The sequence below is a fragment of the Streptopelia decaocto genome (genome assembly GCF_964273445.1).
Source record: "Streptopelia decaocto genome assembly, chromosome: 5".
Taxonomy (NCBI): domain Eukaryota; kingdom Metazoa; phylum Chordata; class Aves; order Columbiformes; family Columbidae; genus Streptopelia; species Streptopelia decaocto.
In genome coordinates, this window is record NC_138659.1 from 46840772 (window position 1) to 46866325 (window position 25554).

General features: G+C 42.0%; 2 protein-coding genes across 2 annotated transcripts in view; one reads left to right on the top strand and one right to left on the bottom strand.

Moving 5' to 3' along the window:
* Positions 1-25554, bottom strand: part of NCOA4 (nuclear receptor coactivator 4) — a 397571-nt gene that overhangs the window by 24448 nt on the left and 347569 nt on the right. The gene's annotated exons all lie outside the window — the stretch shown is intronic.
* CDHR1 (cadherin related family member 1) overlaps positions 1-25554 on the top strand; it is a gene marked incomplete at both ends in the record, with an annotated part of 44506 nt that overhangs the window by 6367 nt on the left and 12585 nt on the right. Inside the window, 11 exons of the mRNA XM_082052227.1 lie at positions 3689-3834; positions 4686-4736; positions 6036-6125; positions 6626-6712; positions 8279-8395; positions 10016-10159; positions 12979-13057; positions 15986-16086; positions 17829-18032; positions 20941-21093; positions 23991-24155. Coding sequence (XP_081908353.1) covers positions 3689-3834; positions 4686-4736; positions 6036-6125; positions 6626-6712; positions 8279-8395; positions 10016-10159; positions 12979-13057; positions 15986-16086; positions 17829-18032; positions 20941-21093; positions 23991-24155 — 1337 coding nt within the window. The remainder of the gene's footprint in view (positions 1-3688; positions 3835-4685; positions 4737-6035; positions 6126-6625; positions 6713-8278; positions 8396-10015; positions 10160-12978; positions 13058-15985; positions 16087-17828; positions 18033-20940; positions 21094-23990; positions 24156-25554) is intronic.

Below are 25554 nucleotides of genomic sequence, written 5' to 3' on the forward strand. Positions count from 1 at the left end.
TGAATAGGAAAGGAGATGTTTTTGAGATAGTCTTGGTTTGTGGTCCGCATCCTCCAGAAGCCTGAGCTCCCTTTGCTTGGCATGAACCTGGAGTGTAGAACAGCTGTCTGCAGGTTTTGTGTTAACTGTCTGTCACCTTTCCTGGTGGGGAAACAGGCCTTTGGCTGAGACAGGTGAAAAGCAGGTGTGTAGCCCCAGTTGAGATGGCATTTGCTGTGGCATTGGTAACAGAGGTGTCCTGTCCTGGCAGCATTGCCATGGATGTCTCTCTCAACATCTTGTTAACAGATGTCAGCTGTGGTGGCAAAGGACAATGCGAGGGCTGAACATGACTCCAAAATGTGCCTGGCTTGTTTAACTTGGCAGGGAGGCAGTTTGATTGCTGAGTGTCGCACAGCAGAGCAGGAGAGTGTGTCTTCATCAAGAGGGCAAAACCAGCCCCAGAGCACATGGGCAGAGGCTGGTCATGAATAAATTTAAGTCAGAAATAAAGTAAGACAGAGAAATGGCATCATGGGGCAGCCATTCAGCCTGACTGCCAGGAGCAAAGTGCAAATGACTTTTAAGATGGAATAGAAAAATGGAGCAAAAGCCTGGCATGGCTCCTGGGAGGCAGCTGTAGCAGGGAGCATCATCCAGCTCCCCAGGACTTCTTGTCCCAGCCTGAGGTGCCATGCCCTACAACTCGGAGCATCCAGCTCTTCCAAGTGGGGCCCTTACATGGCATTTGCCATATCCCCTGGTAAAGTATCTTCTATTAACTTATCTTTCTGACATGGAGAGGCTGTTTACTTGGTATTCACTGATAAGATTTTAGCTATTTTATTCATTTATTTCTTTTTCAGCAAGTGGAGGCAGCACACTGAGAGAAGATTTTTTTTAATTGGCATTAACACTGTGCCGAGAAGTGTTCCTAGGGTGTTAATGGTATGGAGAGTATTGTGCAGTGAAATTACAATTCAGACAAAATTAGAAATTATAATGATCTAGAAAAGAAATTTTGATCCACAATCCAATTTAAAAGACACACGAGTGTCCTGTATTATGAAAAATGAAGAAGTATTACCTTTAGCTAGGAAGCAAGCAGTCCAGTGTAAAGATCAATGATGTCCTTCATTATATGCTCAGAAACCTCAGTAATCTCAGTCTGAACTAATATCAAGGTTTCTTCTCATATTTAGCAGCAAGAAAATTCCCAGAGAGAAAGTTGTAAGAGAGAAAATGTTAAGACTGGAAGAACAAGCCCAGGTTCAAATGTATTCACCTAAACTTTCACAGTCTATTCTTCTCTAGCACATGCCTTGTGATCCCTGGGGAGCACTTTGCAGTTCCTGTGCCACTGGTGTTGGTAGTTTGGGGCAGTCCCGGGCACAGCACTAGACCATGTGCCTGGTTGTTGCCCACAGGCTCCAAGAGACTCCACACGTGGGTTGTGGTGTCCATCCTGTTTTTCCACTGCACCAGCAGCGCCGCTGAGCAGCTGCAGACATCCTCACGAGCTGGGAATGGGCAGGAGAGCCAGCCCTGTGGAACAGGGAAGGGACAGGAAGAGTGAGGAAGAAGGGCAGAAAAGCAACTAAGAAGTAAAAGCTTCTAATGACTATAAAAGGTTGAAGAAAAGCACTGTACTGATAATGATGTCAGTGAAGTGCTGACAATTGACAACTGAATTCTGCATTTGGCCCCAGCTGTGATGTTGAGACAAAGCTTTTGAAAAACAAGAATACATGCAGTCAGTGCTGGTGCTGCAGAAGCTTCAGCAGTCTTGAAATTTCTGTCTGTTGTGTCGACAGCTCTATCAGGAGGCAGGTGTCTTTGCATTTCCTTGCATTTCTTTGTACTTACACAATTCAGTTGTTACAATCAGCAAAGTGCCTCATCATACCGCTCATTGTCTTTCCCTAATTTTGGGGGGTCTCAGTGTTGTTATTTTCTACTCTGTTTCATGGGAAAAGTCCTAGAAAAATACGATGTTTTGTAGTTTTTTGAACTTCTTTTGCAAATCTTGCCCATTTATTGGCTGGCTGAGCCAGCTCATAACAGGGTCTGTTTGTGCTCCTTTGGGCCCATTGGCTTTTGCAGTGTGAACATTTTTCTGTACTAAGTATTCCAAATATTGCCCTGGTAATTATCATAAGAGAGTTTACTCATAAGTAAGCACAGATCTCATGTGGCTTGGCATAATCTCTTGCTATGCAAAGAAGATAGCCATGTTTTCTAAGTATCAGGACTGATGCCTGAACATTGCACGTCTGTTAAGCCCACTGATCTGTTTGCTTCACATTTTGCATGCCAAGAAATAAGCAAATGAGGAGTGAGAGACTGCATTGCAAAACTGAGGAAACATTCAAGAAGCTGACCTGTCAGTGCAAGGGGCAGGAGCTCAACCAAAGCTCTAGAGCTGGTGGATCTGGTCAGCGATAAATTCCACTGCAGAGAGGATATGAGAAAAAGATTATGACTTTTGAGTACAGAACTAAAAATCTCTCAAACTCAAGGCCAGAATAGTTTAAAACTGGAGTCTTCTAGCTTCCCTTTGTAGTGTTCTTCCTTAACTTTATGCTGGCTTTCTTAGCAGGCATCCTTCCATCATATCTTTGTGTCCCATGCACAAGCAAAACCCATACCAACCATTGAGTCACTTGGCTACAGTATTTCCAGTGCAGAGAACTTTGTTAGATGTAAAGCATAGTTTCTGTTCCAAACCTCTGCAACTTGCATATCTCAGGTTACTTACCCAAGGCACAGCAGATTGGAAGGAAACAACTACAGTGTTTTGTATTTCAGGCTCAGTTAACTGATATTTGTAAAATGCTTGAAGTTATTTGGCTGAAGATATTAATGCACAGTAGAATGACAGACATGTAAGTTTAAAAAATAATACTAATAAATCCTCACCGTGCTTTAAAAACGTGGGTGTTAAAACTCCCCAGGAAGTATCACTTCTGATAAACAAAGTCAGTTTACTGGAAAAATTGGCACCAATTTCTCAAATGTTTAAAAATAGAAATAACAATCTCTTTTTCTCCAGCTTGTGAAAGAAATACACTGATGAGTTTATAGAGCTCATGCATTGCTATGAGCAATGTGTGTTAAGTAGAGAATTTAATGAGAGGGATCTAATGAGGAGGAGCAAAGTAGGAAAGAAGAACTTGCATGTCTTGGGTCTGAAAGTGGAAAAGTCTGTGAATGTCCTTGTACCTTCTGAGCCTCAGAGCCCAGGACCAGTCCTGTGGGAGGGGGCCTTCTGCTGCCAGATCCTTTGCCTGCTCCATTGCAATTTTGTTGTCCCCATAGAGCAGAAATGAGTGAGGGCCTTTTGGTACTGCTGAGATTGTCACCCAGTCATACAGCAGTGTCACTTCTGACTCACCTGGGGTGAGAGTTAGTGAAGAGCTTGTCATCTGTGTGAACACTATGGTGTGAACAGTATTGATCTAGGTGCAGTTCCACAGGAAGGGGCCTGAACTGAGTGAAACTAGCACTGATAAAATTCATTTAAGCAGTACACTAAAAAGCGGCAATCAGAACTATGAACTGTCTGCTTCTCTGTATTTCCCAGTAAGTGGGTTTGATTCACAAAAGCTTTGCCTACTGTAGGGGAGCTAAGTTCCAAAGGAACAGATCAGTGAAATCTTCACTGGTTGAAGTAACCACAGGGAAATGCTGTTGAATGTCAATTTTTCAGGTACCCATGTGTATACTCTGAATGGAACTGATCCAGAAGGAGACCCTGTGACGTACGGCCTGGCCTATGAAGCTGGATCAAGACGCTACTTTTCTGTTGACAAGAACCTTGGAAATGTTACGCTGATTGAGGAGCTTGACAGAGAGGTAGAGTGAAATGGCACCACTCTGTGTGTTAATGGAATTTATTTCAGTTTAATTTGATCTATGGCTTTGAAGGACAATGCCAACTTATTTGCCCTGAGCCATCTAATATACTTTGCAATTCTGAAGCATTTTGCTTCATGCATCACATTGTTTACCAGTTGACTTGCGCCACTGACACTGCTGTCAAATTTTTGAGCAGCTGTCTGTCCAGCTTTTGCCGAAGGAATGAAGTGTAAACTACTCTTATTTTCCCCCATCTGCACCCCATCAAGAGTTTAGCGGCAGTTACAGTCCTCTAATCCTCAAACAGGGAACTCTTCTGTCATTAGGAGGAAGTAGAGATTTGTGTAAGCAGTGTTCGAGGTTACTTTTCTAGTTACACCATAGCCCTTTAGCTCATGTGTAACCATGTGGGTTAAAGATGCTCCCAGCAACAGTGGCCTGAGGCAGCCTTATTCTGGGAACACAGGCACTGAACCCTTGGTATCTTCCTCACAGGGAAGGGTACACAGTGCTTAGTAAACCCTTCCAAATGCTGTGCACTGAGACAAAATAAATTTGAACCAATAGTGCCTTTTCAGGGAGTGCTTCTTGAGAAAGATGACTGATTTTCACTAGCATTTTACAGGACAACAGGGATTCCCAGACCAACCATCTCTTGACAGTAGCCACAGAAAGTCCAAGGAGCCCCACATCTGGAACATCTGAGGGGTTTTCCTAGCCTCTGCTATGATTGCTTCATGGTACTAGTTGTTACTTTCATCTGCCTGCCGAGACACATGTCAATTTGCAGTCCCTTTTCCAATCAGGGCAAACACCATCTCTAATAAAGGAATTTTCTTGGTTTACAGAAGGAAGATGAGATTGAAGTTATTGTCAGTATTTCAGATGGCCTGAGTACAGTAAGTATTTAATGATGCTGTAGCTTGTCAAACTGTCCCTACATACATCCTCCTATTAAATTACCTTACAGGGACTATCTCATTTTATCAGAAAACATAGTCTCATTAGTCTTACCTCCTGTTTCAAGAGTTACTGAACTCCAAGAAACTCATCTCTCAGCTATTTGAGGATAATTACAATGTGATGTGAGCTGAAAAACTGACTTAGTCACCTGCTGAACCGTTGCAGCTTCTTATGGAGTTTCACTCTCAGCTCAGTAGGATTCATACCTAAGAAAGATCTGGAGGCTTTTTGGTGAAAAGCATGACTTTATAGGAACTGGTGTTGGACACTCAAGAGCTGGCTGTCCCTCTACCCCTGCAACGCTTCTCTAGCATGGTATTTAGAAGATTTGCTTAAGCTAGGGTTGTGGGGGTTTTCTTGTGTGTTGCTTTGATTATGTTCGATCATTAAGGACTTATCTGAGACATTGCAGAAGCATCTAATCCTAGTTCTGCAAATTTCCTTGGCATTTTTGGTTTACAGACAGATGCTGTCACAGCCAGGATATTAGTCTGCCAATAAGAGGACCTGGGCTTCATCACTAGAGATGCCACAAAAGTGGGACCCTCTTACTATTCGCAAGACAGAATAATATTACAGCTATTCTCTGTCTCAAATAAATTAATTGACATTACTGCAGCGAATGTTTGGGAGGTGCTAGAATCCTACAGGCACAACTGCCATGGCAACCTCTGTAAATAGGAAATAATGGCATCACATCTGCATGGCCACTGGGAAGTTCTGTTGGTCAAATATGTTCGGTTTTGTATTATATTTTTAGAAAGAGAATGCATATTTTGTTCAAGATGGATTGTTATGTATCAGCATGCCCTTTGTACATGCAAGTTATGCACGCTATTAACCTAGTCTCATGGCATCAAATGAGGCATTAATGAACATTCTTGGCTGTTGGGTACAAACTTTTGCAGTCTTTTATATATTCTTATAAAATAAATCACGTTTATGCCGTAAGAAGAAGAGAGACTTCTGAAAATCATCCCCAATCTGTAATTTATACAATACTCTGAAAATCCTTATTTAGTTTGGAGATATCTGGGTGTTCTTGACAAAGCAAATTCTTCTGGATGATGGGATATTCTGTGTTTCTTTTATGATGTGCTCAATTTTAGTAGTGCAAAATTATTCTATTACAACATAATTTTTCATTGCCTTTGACTACACTTTAGTAGGCAAATTAAGAGGTACATATTGGAAAACATCTTGGGTCATAATATGTTCTCCATATTCTACTCCAGGTTTCTGAAAAAGTCAGGATCCTTGTAATGGATGCTAATGATGAGAGCCCGGAGTTCATCAATACACCTTACATAGTCCAAGTCCCAGAGGTTGGTGAGGTTCCTTTGCATACTGGAAGTACATTTCAGTAGGGTGTAAGAGGAGCTAGTATGTTTTCAGTCAAATAACAAGATATGTAGAGCTAACTTGCATTCTTTTGGTTTAGGGTTTGGGTTTATATTTAATATTCACTGCAAACTCAGGGAATAAGTCTATAGTTACCTAAAGTGTGCTATTTTGTGAGAAAGCTCCAAGATGTGAGTCATTGGGAGTTTTTAGAATTGACTTTAGTGGGAATAGGATGCACTCAGTCTTAGCTGAGATTTCCTGTCATTTTTATACCAAAACGTTTTTCTTCCTTCTTGTTCATTTCCAGTTTCCTCAATTTTTAATCTCTTCTCTCTTTTCTTTCTGCTCTTTGATTCCCTCAATGCATTTATATTCATTCTACCATTACTCTCTTTTTCTACCTCCTTGCATGCTCTTTTTTCATTCTAACTCACCTGTTTTTCGACTTCTGTGTGACTCTGGTAACTCTTCCTGGTCACAGAACACTCCCTCCGGCAGCAGTATCTTTAAGATTGAGGCAGTGGACAAAGACACGGGTTCTGGAGGAAGTATCACCTATTTCTTGCAGGTAAGTTATTACCTAGACGTTCAAAAATAACCTCTCATTTACTGCACCAGAAAACAGGCATTGACAAAAGGGATATTGTCTGATGGCAGGCAGACAAATATAGTCCAGCGAGCAGGAGGAGCTGGAGTTGCCACTGCCACTTGCCAGCAGGACTCCTTTCTTGAGTAATAGGGGGAGCAAGTCTAACTTGTAATCTTGTGTGCATATGGGATTTCTAAAGCATGAAATAGCTTTCTTTAGATAGCAAAATGCACTGGAAAACCCAAATGGGCACTTCAGTGTAGCAGGCTGGTGCATTTTTAGACCTGGATCAACAGTGTGAAATATGAGATACTAAGTCTTCTCACTGACACAGCCATACCTGCTTGAAACCAGCCTTTCAGGCAATGCCCACTGGTAAAGAACAGAGAGGACTTTCTATTTAAAGCTGAATTTCTTTGTTATAGACATTCTGAATGCCAAAAGGGCAACTTTTTGCATTATATCTTTCAAATTCCTTCTTCCTATAGGTAGCTTCACCCAGATTAGCTGCAGTTGCCCTTATTCAAGAGGAAAATAAAATAAAACTTGTTGCAATATTTCCTGCGGATGCAAATATGGAAACAAGTTGCAAGATATTTACATAGCACTAAAGCTAATCCTATTAAGAGTTTGGGCATACTATGAAAGAACACCTTGAGTGCCTTGTTGAAATTTAGTTTTGATTTTGCCAGTTATGATCCATTTAATGTACAATATGTACAGGCTGATAGACTATGAAGCCAAGGAACGGCAATTTCAAAATTCCATGTCTAGTTGATATATTTGTGTGGCAAAAAGGTTACTAAATATGTGTATTTGTTGAAAAAAAAAAAAAAAAGTGTTGCCAGGTGTTTTGGCACAATCTCTGGGAATTCTTAAGTTGTACAGAAAAAAGCCTCTCTGAAAGTCTGATGTAGGCAGGGGGTGATATCTACTGAAAGGCTAAGATTAACCAGCAAGTGACTGTTGTGTAGGGATACCCAAACGGAGATGTGTTTATAGATATCTCCAGTCCGGAAGAATGGAGTGAGATATTTTTTAGGGCTTTTTGGAAATCAGGTGTCTTTTAGGTTATATTTGTATATTGCAAAAATCACCAAAACACCACCCTATTGACAATAATCCATGCATGCAAATTTCCTGCTTTTTTTTTTAGGCCAGCAGAACTTTGAAACACAAAGGATAACACCTTTTTTCCTCTTCCTTTTCCTTTCATCCGTTTTTTTTTTTTTTTATGTTAAGCTTCCGTACCTTTTTCCATGCAATAAACTGTGTTAACCAAAGTTCAAGATTTTACAATGAAATACTAAAAGACTTTTAAAATCTACATTGCAGGTAACTGATTTATTCTGAATAATGAGAGACTCGTGGTTGGTTCATGAATTGTTCATAAACACACAGAGTTGAAATTCATCAAATATATTATTCACCTAAACCATATCATTATTCTAGTCTTTTCCCTTAGCAGATGAAATAAAAAATGAATCCCTACGGCAATCTTATTTTCATTCCTGTAATCTCTCGCTTTTTCTTTTTTTCTTCTAGAACATCCATGCTAATAAGTTTACAATAGACCGTCACAGTGGTGTCCTGCGCATCAAAACAGGGGTCACCTTGGACTATGAGAAATCAAGAACACATTTTGTCATTGTGGTTGCCAAGGTATAAAGCTTTTATCTGAAACTAGAGGCGGTGGGGGGTGTATTTGAGTAGGAGTGGTTAGTTCAAATACAAGGTGTGACTTAAAGGGTTGCTGAAACATGAAGCGTAACATTGAGGCAGCAATGTCACTCCCTGTGGAACATCTGGAGTTGTAGGGGATAACATGGAAAAGTGAGGGAGGAAAGGTGACCAATGTCTGTTGCTCAACAACGTCTGGAGACATTTGGAATGTGTTTCCCACATTTCTCTCAGGCCCCAGTGACAGGATAGTGAGCCCCACTGCAGAAAGTCACCTGTGCATTTTGAGAGTCACCTGGAAGTGAAGGGTTGGTATGTGAGGCCCTGGTTTGATAAGCATCAGCCTTTGGGCAAACACAGGTGGCCCGGGGCATGGCCGTGCCACAGCCAAGACAAACCCCTGGCAGGCAGGCAGAGCAGTCACGGGCATCAGCCACAGCAAGTCACAGGGCACAGCTGGACCAGATGTCTTTTCCTGAAATATCTGTGGATGTTTCTTTCTTTCACTTCTCTGCTGCCTTGTGGTAGGAACTTATTGAAATCCTGCAAATATTGCTGCACATCCCTTCTTGCTGCTGTCATTCTCAGCAGTGCTGTGCCTGTGGCACAGCTGAGGATTCATAACAGGCATTAAAAGTTTATGGATTCTGAAGTAAAGTCTCTCAGAATCCTGAAGGGACCTGTCACACAGACAGGAAGGAGGACAGTTTTGCTGCTACTTATGGGAACTTTGAGTTTCTCATGTTTTATGAAAAAAGTACAGATCCTTTTGTGTATTTATGTAGCCAGGTTTTGTTTGAGGAGAAGTAACAAAATTTGGTTGAAATGCTGCCTTTTGAGCAGTAAGGAGGAAAAAACTGAGCATCTCTTTTCCAAAAAAATTGAATTTTTAGAGTTGGTACAGCAGACATGCTGAACAATTCACACTCTTATGCATCGGCATGACACTGACCTCCAGCCGGTGCTCTGAGACTGAGGGTGTTAAAAGCTTCTGAAATTGTGAGTCATCTTTCTAATTGGCTCTGCTGTATCAGTAGCACAGAGTTGATTGTAGTCAAGTCCCCAGGGACTGTTTATACGCTGTGGCTATCTAACGGTTCTGGGCTGTACAGCTCCTCTGTGCTTTCACTTTGTCACGTAAGAGTCCCTAGGAGACTTCGATCATGTGCACTGTTTAATTTTCCCCTAGAAATGCACTACATTGCTACTGCACATTGTCTTGTGTTTACAAGACTATGTGTGGGATGAAAAGCTGTAAACTTTAGTCACTAACTTTTGCATCAGTTCCTAGCATTCTTTTTCCCCAAAAAACCTTGAATTCCCTGTCCCCCGTATTGTTGATAAAAGATCACGTGACTGCATTTATTTGCACAACCACTTTTAATTACTTCTGAGACACCACAAGCTCTCTTCCTAATCAAAGAGGGGGCGGGAAAAGTGGAAAAGAGAAGGGAACAGGGCAGCAGAGGTGAATCTGTGTGTTGAGATAGAGAAGGGATTCCTGGGACTGTGCTTCTGAAAGCTCATGAGATGCATGCAATGCCGTAAGCTGATTTACAGACATGTTGCAGCAGAGTGATCTGATGATTACTTCTCTTCTAGGATGGTGGTGGGAAGCTCAGGGGAGACAACAAAGTGTTTTCAGCCACAACAACAGTTACTGTCAATGTGGAGGACGTTCAGGACACTCCTCCCATGTTCATTGGAACTCCCTACTACGGATATGTCTATGAGGATACACTCGCAGTAAGTGCTGGTTTTTGTCTGTAGGAGAACAAGTGCAATCTTTCACATCACAGTCAAGATAGCCCTATGGTTTCTATTACAGTTTTTATTGGAAACTGGGACCTAAACTCTGATTTGACTTCTAGGTGAAATGGGCTGACCCAATCTCAGACTTGTTCTTGTGCAAGGTATGGGGAGAATTTATGCCCAAATGCTCTAGATTCTTTGTGCTGTCCCGATGATATCACCTGGGAAAAAGCAATCCTGACATCCCCAAATTGCAGGATACTTTTGCTCAGTGACAGCTAGATAGGCAGAACAGGCCAGGAGGTCCTCCCTGGCCTAAAACCCACCAGACTATCAAGCAATAGGACCATACTTAGGAGAACCACTTGCAAATCGGGGCGTTGCATTTGTCGCACATGTCTGCTGCTGAAGATGCCACATCGTATCTCTCACAGACACAGAATCCAAAGAGTACACTGAGCTCCTGACTGTGCCATCGCCTGGCAAATGCCTAATGCAGATTTGCTTAAAAGGAGTATAGAGCTTAGCAGATGAGTTTATTATATCCACCGTGATGCTCCAGCCATGTATTATTCTTCAAGCTGCAAACTAATGACTTTTCTCTATATCTAAGCCCTGCCATGATCATAGAATAGTTTGGGTTGGAAGGCACCTTCGAAGGTCATCTCGTCCAACCCCCCTGCAATTAGCGGGGACATTTTCAAGTAGATCAGGTTGCTCAGAGCCCCGTCCAGCCCAAACTTGAATGTTTGCAGGGATGAGGCAGCTACCACATCTTTGGGTAATGATATTGTATGGATCAACTTTCACCCTGTTACATAAGATTTAATTTAAATTTCCTTCAAACATACAACAAGAAATGGTATCTACTCATGAAATTACCCAGCACTGGACTATTGATCTCTTGGGCAGCGTGACTTGCGCACTGTTCAGCTGATCTTCCCTTGAGTTTCAGGAAAGATTACATTTTTACTTTTTGTCCAGAACTCCAATATACACTGCAGGCCTTATAAGACTGTGTATTGCAGTTCGGTGCACAGGCTGCTACATTTCAGCCTGGCAGAGAAGTAGTGCCTGTGTACTTCACAGATGTTTGGAATTAATGATGTTATGTATATTAATTTATTCTGCATAGTTACATATAGATCTTGAAACAACTATCAGGTGCACACAGGAATTAGTGTTTACCATGGAAATGAGAGTCAATAAATGTTAATTACATCCAGCCTGAGCTCATAACTTATACCATTATGGTATTATACTGATGGAAGCACAAATCAGTCCTTCCCAGTGTGGGTTTTGCCATTAGAATTAACTCCAGAGAGAGAGAAGCACTAGCTGATTTTAGTATTGTTTACACACTTGATGTTAATTTTGTAAACTTGCTTCTTTTCTCCTTGATGGAGTTGTCAGGATTTACCAGTACTCTGTCACCTTCAAAGGGACTGCACTGCATTTTGCCCAGTAGGCAGATTTTATTGCAGCTTCCAGCATAAATGATAATAAATACAGTTCTCTATTTCCAGTTGCTCTTACAGAATCCTGCTCTTGTTTGAAAAATTCACTCAAGGGTTGTCATGAAAATGTTCCCTCTTGCCATTTGTGATTAACTGACAGTTACTTCAATGTTCCCTGGTTTTGCAGCCAGTAACACTTTAGTTTGGAAGCCTAAATTACACAGATCATTGCCACTTGGGTGAGCATTTTAACACTGATGGTCATCATCCTTTTGAGTTGCTAGGAGTAGTCGCACAAGCAAGTGGGCTCCAGTACACAAGTTCTGTATGCATGGCCCACAACCATGTTACTTGCACAGACAGAAAGACAATAAAGATTTAAGGGCAGTTAAATCATCATCATTTTCATCCCAATTTTATGCCCTAAATGTTCTGTGGGCCAAATTGCTTTGTGTTTCTGTTTGCTTTCGCTGCTTGTCCAAACTTAGTTAGGACCAAAATGACCTGATGACTCTTCAGCAGCTGCCTGTGAGGCCATGGGGCACACAGTGACACTGGGAGCCCACACAGCAGCTACCAGAGGGAATCTTGGTAGTGACCCAAACTAAACCTCAGGTCTCAGATTGGTTACTCCGAATTGTGTGGCTTGAGGCAGGTGTCTCTGGCTGCCCCTTCTGACTGTTCCTACGGCTGGCCAGCCCCTAGGCCAGAGGTACCCGCAGCCACAGGGGATCTGCAGCCATTGCCCACCTGTGCTGTTGGCACTGCCACAACCATAGGCACAGAGCAGCCCTGGGGAGCAGTGCACTGCTGCTGCTGGTCCTCTGCTGCTCACCCAAAGCTGAGTTGGAAAAGAGAACATGAGGGCTGGGCAGTGGGCAAATTGGAAGGCACACAGCATGCCCCACGGCTGCAGCGAGCCCTGCCCTCCTGGAGCAGCCGAGGCACCAGAGCAGGTTGCTCTGCGTGGGTGTGGGCAGTGGCACAGCGCTGGCAGCAGGCTGGTGAGGGCAGGTTGCACAGCAGGTCCATGCGGAGTGAGCAGTAGCAGGGGGGTGTCCCTACTTTGTGGCTGAGATGTACCTGGGAATAACTGAACTGTTGTGGTAACAACACAGAGTTGGTCCAAGGAGTTGCATTCAGCTCCTGCTCTCCAAAGGCAAGCACTGATTTTTTTATGGCTGAGACTCAGTGGCCCTTGCTGTGCTTCCCACAGAGCACAAGCAAAAGTAGCCATCTCCACACAGACACCTCACTGCAGAAAGATTTACAGAAGTTCAGTTTATTAATACACAGTTGCAATTTCACTGCTCTTTGATCTCGGCACAAAGACTGTGGTTTGCCATTTCTCCCCAGGGCTCTGAAGTCCTTACTGTTGTTGCTCTTGATGGAGACAGAGGAAAGCCCAACAGTATTCATTACTGCATCGTGAATGGTGAGTAGACTTGTCTTTATGAAAGCTGAAGGGCAGTCCAAACTAGATCTGACATTAAATTAGAACGGGATATGCTGGAGTTTAATAAAGCTGAGACATTCTCATTAAATAGTGTCAGGTACCTCAAACAGTTTCAGGACCCTGTCTACCAGAGAACAGCCAAGATACAATTCGCTGGGTTTTAGTATCTGCCTGCTGGAAGTACACTTGAAGTTGTTAATGTTGCTGATTTGTTAGGCATCAGTAGCCTGCTTGTCATTTCAGCAAGCGTAAAGGGAGATGCATTCACTGCTACTGAGCATCTCTATCATTTAATCTGGGAGGCGAGAAAATTCATTGAGAGACCCAGATGTGGTATTTAGAGGGATCTTTTTATGAATATGGTGATTAAAGTGGCTAAATGGTCAAACCTCTCGTTTCTTGGAACAAATTATATTTACCAGTGAAGAGACACTGGCTGTACACTGCACTGGAAGAAAGTAGATATTATCAGAAGATTAATGCTTTTCATCAGCTATTCTGTGAGTGTCTGTCACACATCTTTTAATAGCATCAATGTGAGACTTAGCTGAATTGATGATTCATTAGTTGGTGAAGTCAAGAACTTAGCTCAACTAAACTCCAGTCTCCAACTTTAGTTTTGTTTGGTTCTCTCTTCCTCCTAAACAAGACTCCTATGGCAACTGGGCACCCCAGCTTCCAGGTGTAAGAGATGCCAAAATCTCACAAGAGAAATCTGAGGTGTAGTTGCAGAGCTAGCCAGTAAGTTCTTCAGTGTCTTGTGTGATCTGAGCAGCAAGGTCTGGAGAGGACGGAGAGGGTTGCAATTAAAGGTTTTGCCTTGATGTGGGATGAGACCCATGCTGAAGTTCCTTCTTCTCAATGCAAGGAAATAGATAGAAGAGAGTAAAAGGAAGGCAGAAATATTGAGGGGAGGGGAAGCTCTAAGAGGAGAATGGAAAATGAGAAAAGGTAAAAAGAAAGGTGGAGAATGAGGAGTAAAAAAAAAAAAAAAAATAAGTGGGATGAAAATATGCTAGATAAGGGAGAAAATTAGTAAGGACAATAAGTGAAGGCAGATGAACCAGGGAGAATGTCAAAGGGAAATATGATTAACAAGGAAATATACCGTATTTCCAAAGAAAATAGAGGAGAACCAAAAAGGTGCTATGGGGTAAAGAAGGTGAGCGATTAGGAAAGAGTGGAAAATGAAGATGGAAGACGACAGATAAGGAGCACAAAATGTGACCTAATAGAGAGCAGGCTTTCCTCATTTACAGTAACACAGAATTTTGATAGCATGAAACTGAAAAGAAGGAAAGGGAATATGCTTTTAATGCATAGAAAGTTGAAGAAGTAGATAGAGAACAAAAGATTACAACAGGTTTCTGACCCTGCACCTCAAACCCTGGCATTACTTGTGACAAGCTATTATTCCAAACCTGCAGACTGGGTGGGCTGTCAAAGGGCAAGAAAATACTAACAGCAAGTAGGAAATTATTTATTCTTTATAAGCATTTTTTTATCCTGGGAGTGTGGGATAATTTTAAAAAATGCTCCAATCCTCTGAACATGCTGTATAAAGGAACACACATAATGCTACATATTCTGAGTTGCCAATTTCCTTGTGATAACTAGGCAATAATATGAAATACGGTGGCTTGAAACCACTATCAACTTAAGCTTCTTCTCAGTCAGGATGTACTATCCAGGTCAATGTATCTTAATAACTGACCATTGTATGAGTCAATACCTGTTCAATGTTGTGTCTAGTGTACTTTAACGAAGTAGCAGTTATTGCGGGTATTAGCAAAATGGGACACTATCAGATGGTTTAAAAATCAGCGTTAGAATTGAGTTAGAAAAAAAGAAAAATGACTGGGCTTTCAGGTCATCATCCTTTATTTCTGAAGGCTTGATCTCCTTCATTGTGAAAGTCTCTCTCTCTTTTCCCTTCAATGGTAGCTCTGTCACAAAGCGTAGATAGTGGCCGGTACCCCACGTGAGGTATCATGCAGGGGTGCCCACAGCCCTTCGGCAGAGCAGGGCAAGACCTCCCGAGCTGCCGGCCAGTCCCCAGCCTGCTGTGGCCGTGACGGTGAGAGGGGTGCAGACACGGGGATGAGACACCGCTGCCTCTCCGCAACGTGGTGCTTCCTTCAGCACAAACTCACCAGGTGTCCAGAGGCTGCAGCCCTGTGACTGATACTCTGTTCAGATCAATTGAATTTAGGTCAGCTGTAATAAAGTCAGCCTGCAGCCCTGTCCTGCCTGTGTCAGACTCTGCCTCAATGCAGAAAGCTGGGGTTTTTACCCCAGATTCTCCAAAATCCCTTTTTGTTCGGGACATCCTTGCAAGAGGCTGAGAGTTTTTCAGCAACTGAGTGTCTAAGGCCAGAAGATGCTTCCCTGGAGATACTGTCTGCGGAAAGAGCGACTATGTTTCTTTCAGACAGATTGTCAGACTTCTCACCTTAGCTGATATTAGTGAGAGAAATGTTCTTGTTTCTCCGAGACTTAATTATGCATTTGCTAATTAAAATGAGGAATGTCTATTTTTGTCTAAACCACCACATAAAGAATACAGCATAATAGAGCCGACTACCAAATTTGCATGCCTGGTTTCTGGGGCTTGAAGAGAACCTGACGAGGGTGGGAACAGGAAAGTGAGAGCAGCTGCCCATAGGGGCAGAGCTCCACTGAACTGTTCCTAGGGGAGGAAATCCTTTTTAGCCCTCATCTGCGTTTTCATCTCACTGTGACCAGGCATAAAAATGCTTCGTTTTTGAAAAGCAACTTCGAGTCTGCTAATGGGTATGGATACAAATGTGGCCAATGTTATGCTTAATGAATGTATGGTTGATTGTTCATACTTGTTCAGAAAAAGAGAGCATGCCATATAACTAGAGCATCTCGGTTTTATTGCAGGAAGTGAAGGTTCATTTGAAATCAGCAACACAACTGGAGCCATTTCTGTTATAAAAAGCCCAAATCAGCTCAAGAAAGAAGTATATGAACTAAAAGTTCAGGTATGTTCTTGTGGGCATTTGAAGACTGCTGATCTTCAATGCCATGAGTAGGCATGATTGTCTAAAATAGCTCGATTTGTAGCTGACTTCACCTGTTTTAGAAACTACCTCCTATATTTGAGCAGAGTGCCAGGCAGCATAAAACAGAACAAACTGCTTTTGTTCCTTGGGATATTTAGTGTCTCAAATTAGTTCTTTCAAATGGAGTAATCTTGTCTTAATTTCATCTCTGAGTCTAGAGAATCAACATCTTTTATAGTAGGTAGGTAACTGTTCTCTGTGTTTCTAGATTTTATTGCTAAACTGGGAATTAATGTTTTGTAAACTCTGTATGATGAGAAAGGTAATTATGAAATCTGTGATTAGTAATAGGACCAGGGTAGATCATGCAATGTCATAGCAGTAAGCACTGATCAGCCACATATAAATACAAGTTAACACCTTGATGAGCTAGTACCAGTGTGACAGACTACATTATTTTAAGCAGTTTCTAAAGACCAAGAGTTTAAAAATGTAGAGTTAAATCGTGAAGACTGTATCAGCTTTCTTCAGCAAATGCGTATGACAGCCACAAGAGTTTGTCATGGTAAGGACAATGCTGTCTAAAGGCAGCTTTGAGGCCTCGCACACAGCGAGAACCAGGGTAGCATCCAAAAGGGCGCTTGCTTGTGAGTGGGATCAAGCCACTTGCTGAACCTGAGAGATCATAGAGTTCCTGTTGTTGGAGTTAAATTCGGACACTGTTTCTTCCCCTAATCTCTCTCGTTTACTGCAGTGTGCTAGCACTTCCCAGATAAAGGATTAGTTAAGCCCTTGCAAGCTGTTCTGATCTCCTAGTTATATCTGTGGTGACCTGGAGCTCGTGGAGGCTACAAAATCTACCTGAGGAACCAAAAGCGTGTTGTATTGCCCACTATAGGTAGTGACAGGCACCTCAGTCATTACCAGACCAGCATCTGCAGAGAAATTTAGCAGTCTAGTGGTTTTGAGCCCTTTGAGCAAAAAAATGTTGGAGATAGCTGTTCTGTTACAAAAACACCAGCCAGAGTTTCTGTCCTGACAGAAGAAATGTCTTAGGTCCAATCCAGTGAATTGGACTGCACATTGGAGTTGTTGAAATCCAGACAGATTTGTTCTTTCAGTTTAGAAAAATGCCAGCTAGGTTTGCTTGTCTGTCTGAACTATATCCAGTTTAAACTAAGCTCGTCTAGACAGCAAAGCGGAATTTTAAATCTCAGGCTAAATCTCAAGAAAAACAAGTGTGTGCCATTTTTCTTTTTCAAATATTTGCCTAAATACCACAAGTATAGTTTTTCTCTCAGTTTTCAAAGCTGCAGTCCTTGCTGCAATGTGAAAATTGACTACCTGTGGTACCACAGCAAATTTAAAGATTGTCTTCCTTTTCTATTCTGTCAACACTTTAGGGAAGCAATTATCTTGCCTCTATTAGGTTATCTGTTTTTAGAGAACTGTTTTCACCTAGGGTGAGTTACTAAGCTCACAAAATGAGAAGCAGAATTTTTCACTGGGACTTTATTGAGACTGGTTTATTACCATAATCTTCTAATCATCATAAACTTCAGTGTGAAATGGACTGAGATTTCTAGATAAATATAAGGCTGTCAATCTTCGTACAGGTTAGTGTGTTAGGGTGATTTGTACATGCAGAACAATACCTGAACATGGAACTGAGGAAAGAGAGTATATGCTCATCATTCTTCTTTTTCTCCTGCCTGCTGCAGGCATCAGAAACCAGTCAAGAAGGTGACATCTCAGCGTACGCTTTTGCCATAGTGACTATAAGGGTGGTCGACCTCAACAACCATCCTCCAACATTCTATGGAGAAAATGGTCTACAGAACAGATTTGAACTGACCATGTATGAGCATCCTCCAGAGGGTGAAATCTTGAGGGGATTGAAGATTACAGTCAATGATTCGGATCAGGTAAACTATGAAGGAAATTATGTGGACTTTCAGTTTTCCTGCCCTATTTTCCCAAAGACTAGAAAGAGCTATCAGGTGGGGACATGTTATTTTAGGAACTCATCTGTTTCACCTATATTCCCCAAAAGCCTAGGGCAGACAAAGCAGTTGTAGGGTCTGTTATCAGAGAGATTTTGGACCCAGAAGTATACTTAGTCTGTCATATACTGTTATGCCAATGAGAAGGGTGGTCCTAAAGCTGCAGCACAATTCTTGTGGCGACTAAAGTTGAACAGTCTTTATGGACTTCCCCTAACTACTGGTTACATTCAGTTGTTGTCAGTGTGATGTCTGAGAATATATTCCCTTTGGAGATTTACTTAGAGTTTCCAATCACTTTAGTACCTTCAAGTGCAATTGCTTTCTGTATCCTCTCAGCCCCTGCTGAAAACAGTACATTCTGAACCCTTACATTGGTTGTATATACAACATATCATCCTTCTGGCCCTTATGTTACAGCCAGAGTCTACAGTGCATGCTTTGGTACGTCATTCTCCCTGGAGTCATATTTTTAGATAATCTTAAAAATTATTCCAGAACTAAACTAACTCTAACCAGATAAAGGAAAAGGAAAGAAGACTCCATCCATCTCAGCCTATCTAACTAACCTATGATGCCCGTAGATACTATGGTGATGGTTGCTATAGGGATCCCTAGGCTAAATACTGTATGAATAGCATCCATCTGAGTTAGCCTGAGGTTAGGTAGTGACAAGAGAAAAGCTTAATGCATCGGTGAACTGTATGACTATTGGTAAGAGTGCTCTTATACAACTGCATTCAGTATTGTGCTGTTTTGACTGTATTGTACTCTGTCAAACCCACCAGCTTCTTCCCCCTCCCTCCTGCTGCTCTGCAGCAAGCAGATAAATGATTGCTTTCAAAGCAGCACTACGTCTATCCTGCTATTGTCACAGAGGATGTTGTGGCAGAAGGAAAGAAACAAAACCCATCTCTTCTAATTAGAGACAAAATATATATTTATCATACGTAGGCTGCCAAAATATTCAGGCTGCAAGTTAGGCTATAAAATAAGCAGAAAACATTGCTAAATATACTGTGTAGATTTCTCAAGAAGCTTTCCAGTACAGTGTAAGACATCACTCTGGGGGATAGCTTGCTTTTCTTTTAAGGCATAGAATGCAATGTTTTCCCTTAAGCACAAGAGGACTATATAGAGAAGAAAATTAAACGTATGTCACAGCCATCAGTGACTCTTTCATTTGGGGGAGTGGATGGTACTGGGGAGGAGGAGGAAGCTGTGGGCAAGGTCAGTTTTACAGTTTTACAGTTTGATGGAAATGCCATCTTTACTTGCAAGAACATCATGCAGACATTTCTCCTTCAGCTCTCTTCACCTGACAGACACAGTGTAGGGCTCAGTGCTGTTGTTCCTTCAGTCATTCCTGTGTCCCACTGTTGTCTGCTTGGAGACATGCAGCAGCATGGCTTCCTTCAAGCACTTCTGGGTTTGGGTGCTCATCACTGTCAGAAATCACTCAGACACTGGAGGGAGGCAGTTCTCTGCCCACCCTATGCCACCATCCCTCCAGTCACGTACAGTCCCGGGTGCAGAGGACTTTGTATGGTCAGATCGTCTGTTGTCCCCATCAGCACTATTTTCCATACTCTAGCAGCTCTGGCTTTGTGTGTTTGGCTTTACTACCCAGATTAAGAGAGTGTGTCGTTGTCTCTGTAGCTGTGGGGGTTTGTACAATCAAACAATGCAAATGACTGAGTTTGGATCCAAGATCATTCTGTTTCCCTTGGGGCTACTGCTGAACACTCTTCCTCTTGACATGAACTAGGGTTGCAGCAAGAACTCATAACAAGGCCTCCAGGGATACAGCTGAAAGTAAAGTTACCCTGCTTGAAAGTTATTATTAGAAATTCTTCATCAAGATTGATGCTAGGGGGAGAAGATGGCACCAGCCAGGCAGTGAACATGGCTGGTTTGTCACAGTGTTAACATGACATTGCTTGAGAAATTGGTGAACTCAGAGACTTGGCGAGGTGGGCTCAACTCATTTTCCCACCTCCCCTGAGAATTCCCATTTCATCTTTTCCATGCTCCAGCTTGGTTTAAATGAATTGGTCTGACCAACTGGCTCACTCTTCCCAACTTGCACCCAAGTGGTGGTAACCTTTTAGACACTTCTGCTTCCCATGTCCTCTCCAGCTAGAAGGTTTTTCTGTATTATGGGATTTGGCTTTGCAGTTCACCTGAAGCTGTCATATCTGTGTCACATTTTATTCTGCACAAGTGGAGCTCCTCTCTCCTTCAGGTGAATCAACTTCCAAAAGTTTTAGTGGCTGAAACTCTGGGCTAGCTTCATCCAGTCGGTGCAAACTGTGGAGTACCACCTCTGTTTGAAAATTGCACATCTTTGTGGCTCTGCATCATCATGCTGGGCTGTGCGCTCTTAGGACACAGGCTGGATTTTTGAGGGGTCCTGATCGGGCAGTTCAGTTGTCTTTGGCAGGAGCCAGGAGGATGCAGAACTTGCCTACCCATGTGCACACGGTGCTGTCTCTCACTAGCTCACAACGTGTGGCACAAAGCCCAAGGCTGCTTGCCACAAGAGTCCCTCTCTTAAGCTAGTCCTGCTGCAGGGTTTTTCCATTATGACTGAAAGAATAACCAAGCTTGTCAATCTATTTTAAGAAAATCTGTGTCTGTCTTGTGACCAGAGCTGGAGGGATTATACAACTAAGCTTCTTAGCTGTCTCTCACCATGGGCTGGAGAGCAGAGGGCTCTGAGTAGTCGGACTCGTTCTAATTTTATGCAGCATGAAGAAAGAGAGCCAATCTAGGCTGTAAGGAATGCATCGTTTGCTGAAAACAATGTCATATCTGCTTTCATTCACAGGGAGCCAATGCTAAATTCAACCTCCGTCTTGTTGGACCTGGCGGCATCTTCCGAGTGGTTCCTCAAACTGTCCTGAATGAGGCTCAGGTTACAATAATAGTGGAAAATTCTGCTGCCATTGACTATGAAAACTTCAAGGTGTTAACCTTCAAGGTACATCTGCTTTCTGGGTCCACTCTGCCTGTGTATATGATATGTGTACAATGGCCTATGTATCTGATGTGATTTATCTTCTTAATCCACCTGGAGCTCTCTGATGCGTTGTCAGTGTCATTATATTCCATGTAAAGGAAATTCATTTCTGCCCATGGTTCATGAACTTCCAAAGGTTTAATGAATGCATCTGTGGACTAATTTAGTCCAGTCAGTGCAAAATGTTGAGTATTATTTCTATATGGAAACGGTACATATTGGTGGCTCTGAGTCCTTCTAGACTGAACCCTAAGGATGTTATTTCTGATCTTATGATGATAAATTAATGGGATGAAATCCTAATTTCTCTGGAGCCAGAACTTTGCCTGCTTAGTCCTAAGTAATTCAGTTCATGATCATGCTTTTGAATGTTGGCTGGCTGAAGACCCCAGCTGACTGGAAGATAATATCCCAAAATTGCTCACTGCCTTTGTCAGTGTACCTGTATCTACCTGGCCCTTTGCAGGCTGGTCTAAGGCTATCTCACCCTTGCTCCATGCCAGACATACAGGAACCAGCTTTTATCCAAAAGCTGGACCCTTGTATTATCACATTCCCTAATGAATGTGGCTCATCAACAAGATAATTAAGTAGTCTGGTTTATGTCAGCTGCCTCTGAGCATGTGTGTAGATGATTCATTTCTGTCTGCAAAGAATGGTGTAGGCAATCCATGTAATTTTTTTTTTTTTTTTTTTTAATGGCAAAACTATCTAACTAAGTATTAACCTATGGTAATTTTGATTTTGGGCAGAAAGTGGCATTTTTAGCACCATTCAGAAGTCAGCTTCCTGGATTTTGTTCTCACCCTTGCTGCATGTTTTGCTTTGTGTCCTTAGCACATCATTTCACTGCAGTATGCTGCATGTCTCTTCTCGTGATGTTCCTTAGTCATTTTGAGCTTCATAGGTTATAGATGCTACAAAAGTATGAGGCATCATTACTTCCATTAAAATGGAAGATTCTGAAAGGGCCATAAAGTGCTAGAAAACTAATTATAATAAGTGCACATTTATTCAGGTTAAACTACCGAAAGACCAGTAAAGAAGTTACACATGACCTCCTCATGAATACTGATAGAAATCAAAGTAGTTAATGTGATTGCTATGATGACTGAAAGAATTAATTACCAAGAAAAAGGATATATATTTTTTTAGCTTAAGCAGTTAATCACTTAGCAGGGGCGAGGGGGAGGATGTGTATTAAATTATTTCTACTGGAGAAAGACCATAAGGGTTTGCTAAAATGCAGAGCCTTTGTCTAGATTTCAAATGAAGAAGGCACAGCTGGATGCTATGGCAGTAATATATGGCAGCAAATACTTTATAAAGACCTCATTGCCATCTCCATTTTCCTGAAAAGTTAAAATTGCTTCCTGCCCAGTTTTAATCATCAACGTAGTCATTCTGTTTAGAATTTTGGATTAAATATATTCTTATTTCTGTTTAACATGTATCCCATGGCAGCTTTGAGATGATATCTTCAGTTTTTCTTTTCTGTAAGCAATGAGTCCTCTCCTCTGGTCTGTTATTGAACAGTAAAATGCAAGAGAGGAATCAAAACTAATTTCACTAGAAGATGCACTGAAAAACTACCTGAAGCAAAAGCTACTAGAGAAAATCAATGTTGCATTTAGAACTGGCTCTTAAATGTAGTTGGCAGTCAGGACCTCCTTCTTTTTCAACTGTCAAAGAGCTAGAGTGGGTTTTGCAAGGCATGGCAGCTGTAGTAGTTTGTATCCCTCCAGCCTGGCCTCACAGATCTCAAGTGCCCCTGCCACAGAGGCCAGATATTGCTGTCCCGCCTTGTCATGGGCTGACATGCTTTTTGGGCCAAACCTCCCGCCTGCATCTCCTTCAGCTTAGAGCGCATTCCACCTTGACAGGAGCCTGGACCTGCCCCTCACATTCTGCAGATGCTCACGTCACCTGCAGACCAGGACTGGATGAGGCTGCAATTATCTCCAGTTGCCAAAATCAAACCTTATTTTAAAAATTTACCTGCCACTTTGAAAGACTACATTTCAGTTTGCTCTTCTGGCACTTGTATTAGTTGTTGATATGTAGTCCTGGGAAGTAATAGTTTCATGCTATTTTTTTCCCTCTATGCATAAAACTAACAATGCAGCTCTGCAGGCAAGTGAGCTGACAAAAATCCATCCCTGAAGAAAGATGTTGTCAGTGTGTTGACATAGGTGGACTATGGCTGCTAAAAGGAGAGGGCATAAAAAGTGAATGTAGAAAACCAAGTAAAAATACTAAGCCTTTATAAGATATTCTAAGATGAACTGATTCCAGCAGATTATTTCTGGATTATTTTACTGCAGACGTTACAATTTAATTCTAGCTTCAGGTGCACAATAAGCAGTAAGGTTTTTATCTCTCTGCTGCTTTAGGAGCTGAGGTTGTTCCTGAGCAGGTTTTTCCTGATGTTTGTATGACTGTCCCTTGAAAAATTTCTTTTGCCCTACTCCCAAACACAAAAGTCAGCACAGAAACTCAGTGACCAAACTGCCCTTTCAGACCAGATGTGTCCTACAGTAATTGCAAGCAATCCTTTGAGATTAATTTCTTCAAGAACCCTTTCACTGTTTATTTCCAACCGTTATTAGTGTTCACACAGTAGGAACAGCTCGAAGAGGTGATACTGAGAAGTCCTCTTCCCACAGCTTGATTGCCCATTGCAAGCATGCACCAACAAGCCACAGCTGCACGCTGACCCAGCTCATTATCTCCCTGTTCGGAGCTGTCTGGTCCAACCAGGCTAAAATGCACCAATGTGCCATGGGTAGTGGAAGAAAGCTCCTTTAAGAAGTAATAATAGCTACTGCTTAGTAATTTCCTGTTTTTTCCCTTCTTAGCTTCTTGCAATAGAAGTGAACACACCAGAGAAATTCAGCTCGACAGCTGATGTGGTGATACACCTGCTGGATACCAATGACAACGTACCAAAGTTCTCTTCCGACTACTACATCGCCAGGATCCCTGAGAACTCCCCAGGAGGCTCAAACGTAGTTGCTGTTACAGTAAGTTTCACTCATCTCTTAAGTAATGGCCTCTGCTCTACGTGTCAGTGGTGACAGTTCGAGTACCTTAAAAATAGTGGACAGTGGCAAGCAGCAAGTCTTACTCATCTTTCAGCTTCCAGCCTGAACTCCATTTCCTTTCCAGAATCAACAACAATAACAACAAAAACACTTCTGGGGAAAAAAAAAAAAAAAAAAGGTTTGAGGCAACCATTTTTCAGAACAACAAATTTACTTTGTTTTTTAATTAAAGACCATTTGCTTTTAAGACAAATCACGTGGTCTGTGAGTACTAAGAAAGCCCCAGTCAAGTTGGTGTCCATCAGGAAGATTCAGTTATGACTAAGTGGAATTGGACTTACTAGATTTTCTTGCTAAAGTACACATATGAAGAAAACAAGATGGCTGCTTAGTTGGTATAAGTCTCCTCCTCCTGGAAGAAATCTGGCTGCTAAAAGCATAATTAGACAGTTAATGAAGGCGAGAATATAACATTGAAATTCTTAGAGCTGGGAAAGAAAAATTTTCTTAGGAAGAAAGTCAGGGTATTGCATGGGCCCTACGTGCTGGAGAAGCATTTTCAGCCATTGATGTGAGCTGTATCTCTTTAGTGCCGCTCCTAGGAGTGGAAAGAGCTCTCATGTCAGAAAGCTGAGAAAGCTCCTGGCCGTGTGGGGCTCAGCAGGTGATGCAAGTCACCTTCAGAGGCCTCAGGGGTAAGGGTGGTGAAGGCAGGTTGCCAGAGATCTCCAGCACAGCCTGACTGCGTGTCAGAAAGAAAATTAAATAATCACAATAAGAAAGTGCTGAAGGCAAATTTCAGGGATTGAGGAATGAAAGCAAGTGGAACATGAACAATACAGAAAAGGCTATTAGAGGAAACTAATAGGAAATCTGTAGAAAATAGAGACTCCCGAAACATACTATCTTTGCAGCAAGAGGAATTAAAAAAAAAAATAAAAATCTAGGAGGTGGACAGGAAAAAAAGAAAGCAACAAAACTAGTTATTCTGAGCCAAGGTACACAGAACAGCATAGCTGAGGAGTCCATGTGAAATTTAATGTTGTGTGATGTCAACTCAGTACTTGACCCAGATTCACAAATATACTTGACAAACTGAGATACTCCAAGCACTCAGGATGGCAATTCTGGCAGAAGTCCCAGGGATGCAAATGTTTTAGGAACAGTTACGAGGTCCTAAAGTAGCCTGTGGTCAAAATTATGGAGTGAGAGAAGCTGACAAGCTCACGTCAAAGAACAAAAAACCTCTACCTATCAGCAGGGTTGCAGGTGTGTTACGTTAACCATACAGGAATCAAAGACGTTGTTCTAGTTTTTGAATATTGAAACAGGAAGACTAATGAAGCAACCACTTCTGCCGTGAGTTTTGATGGCCAGA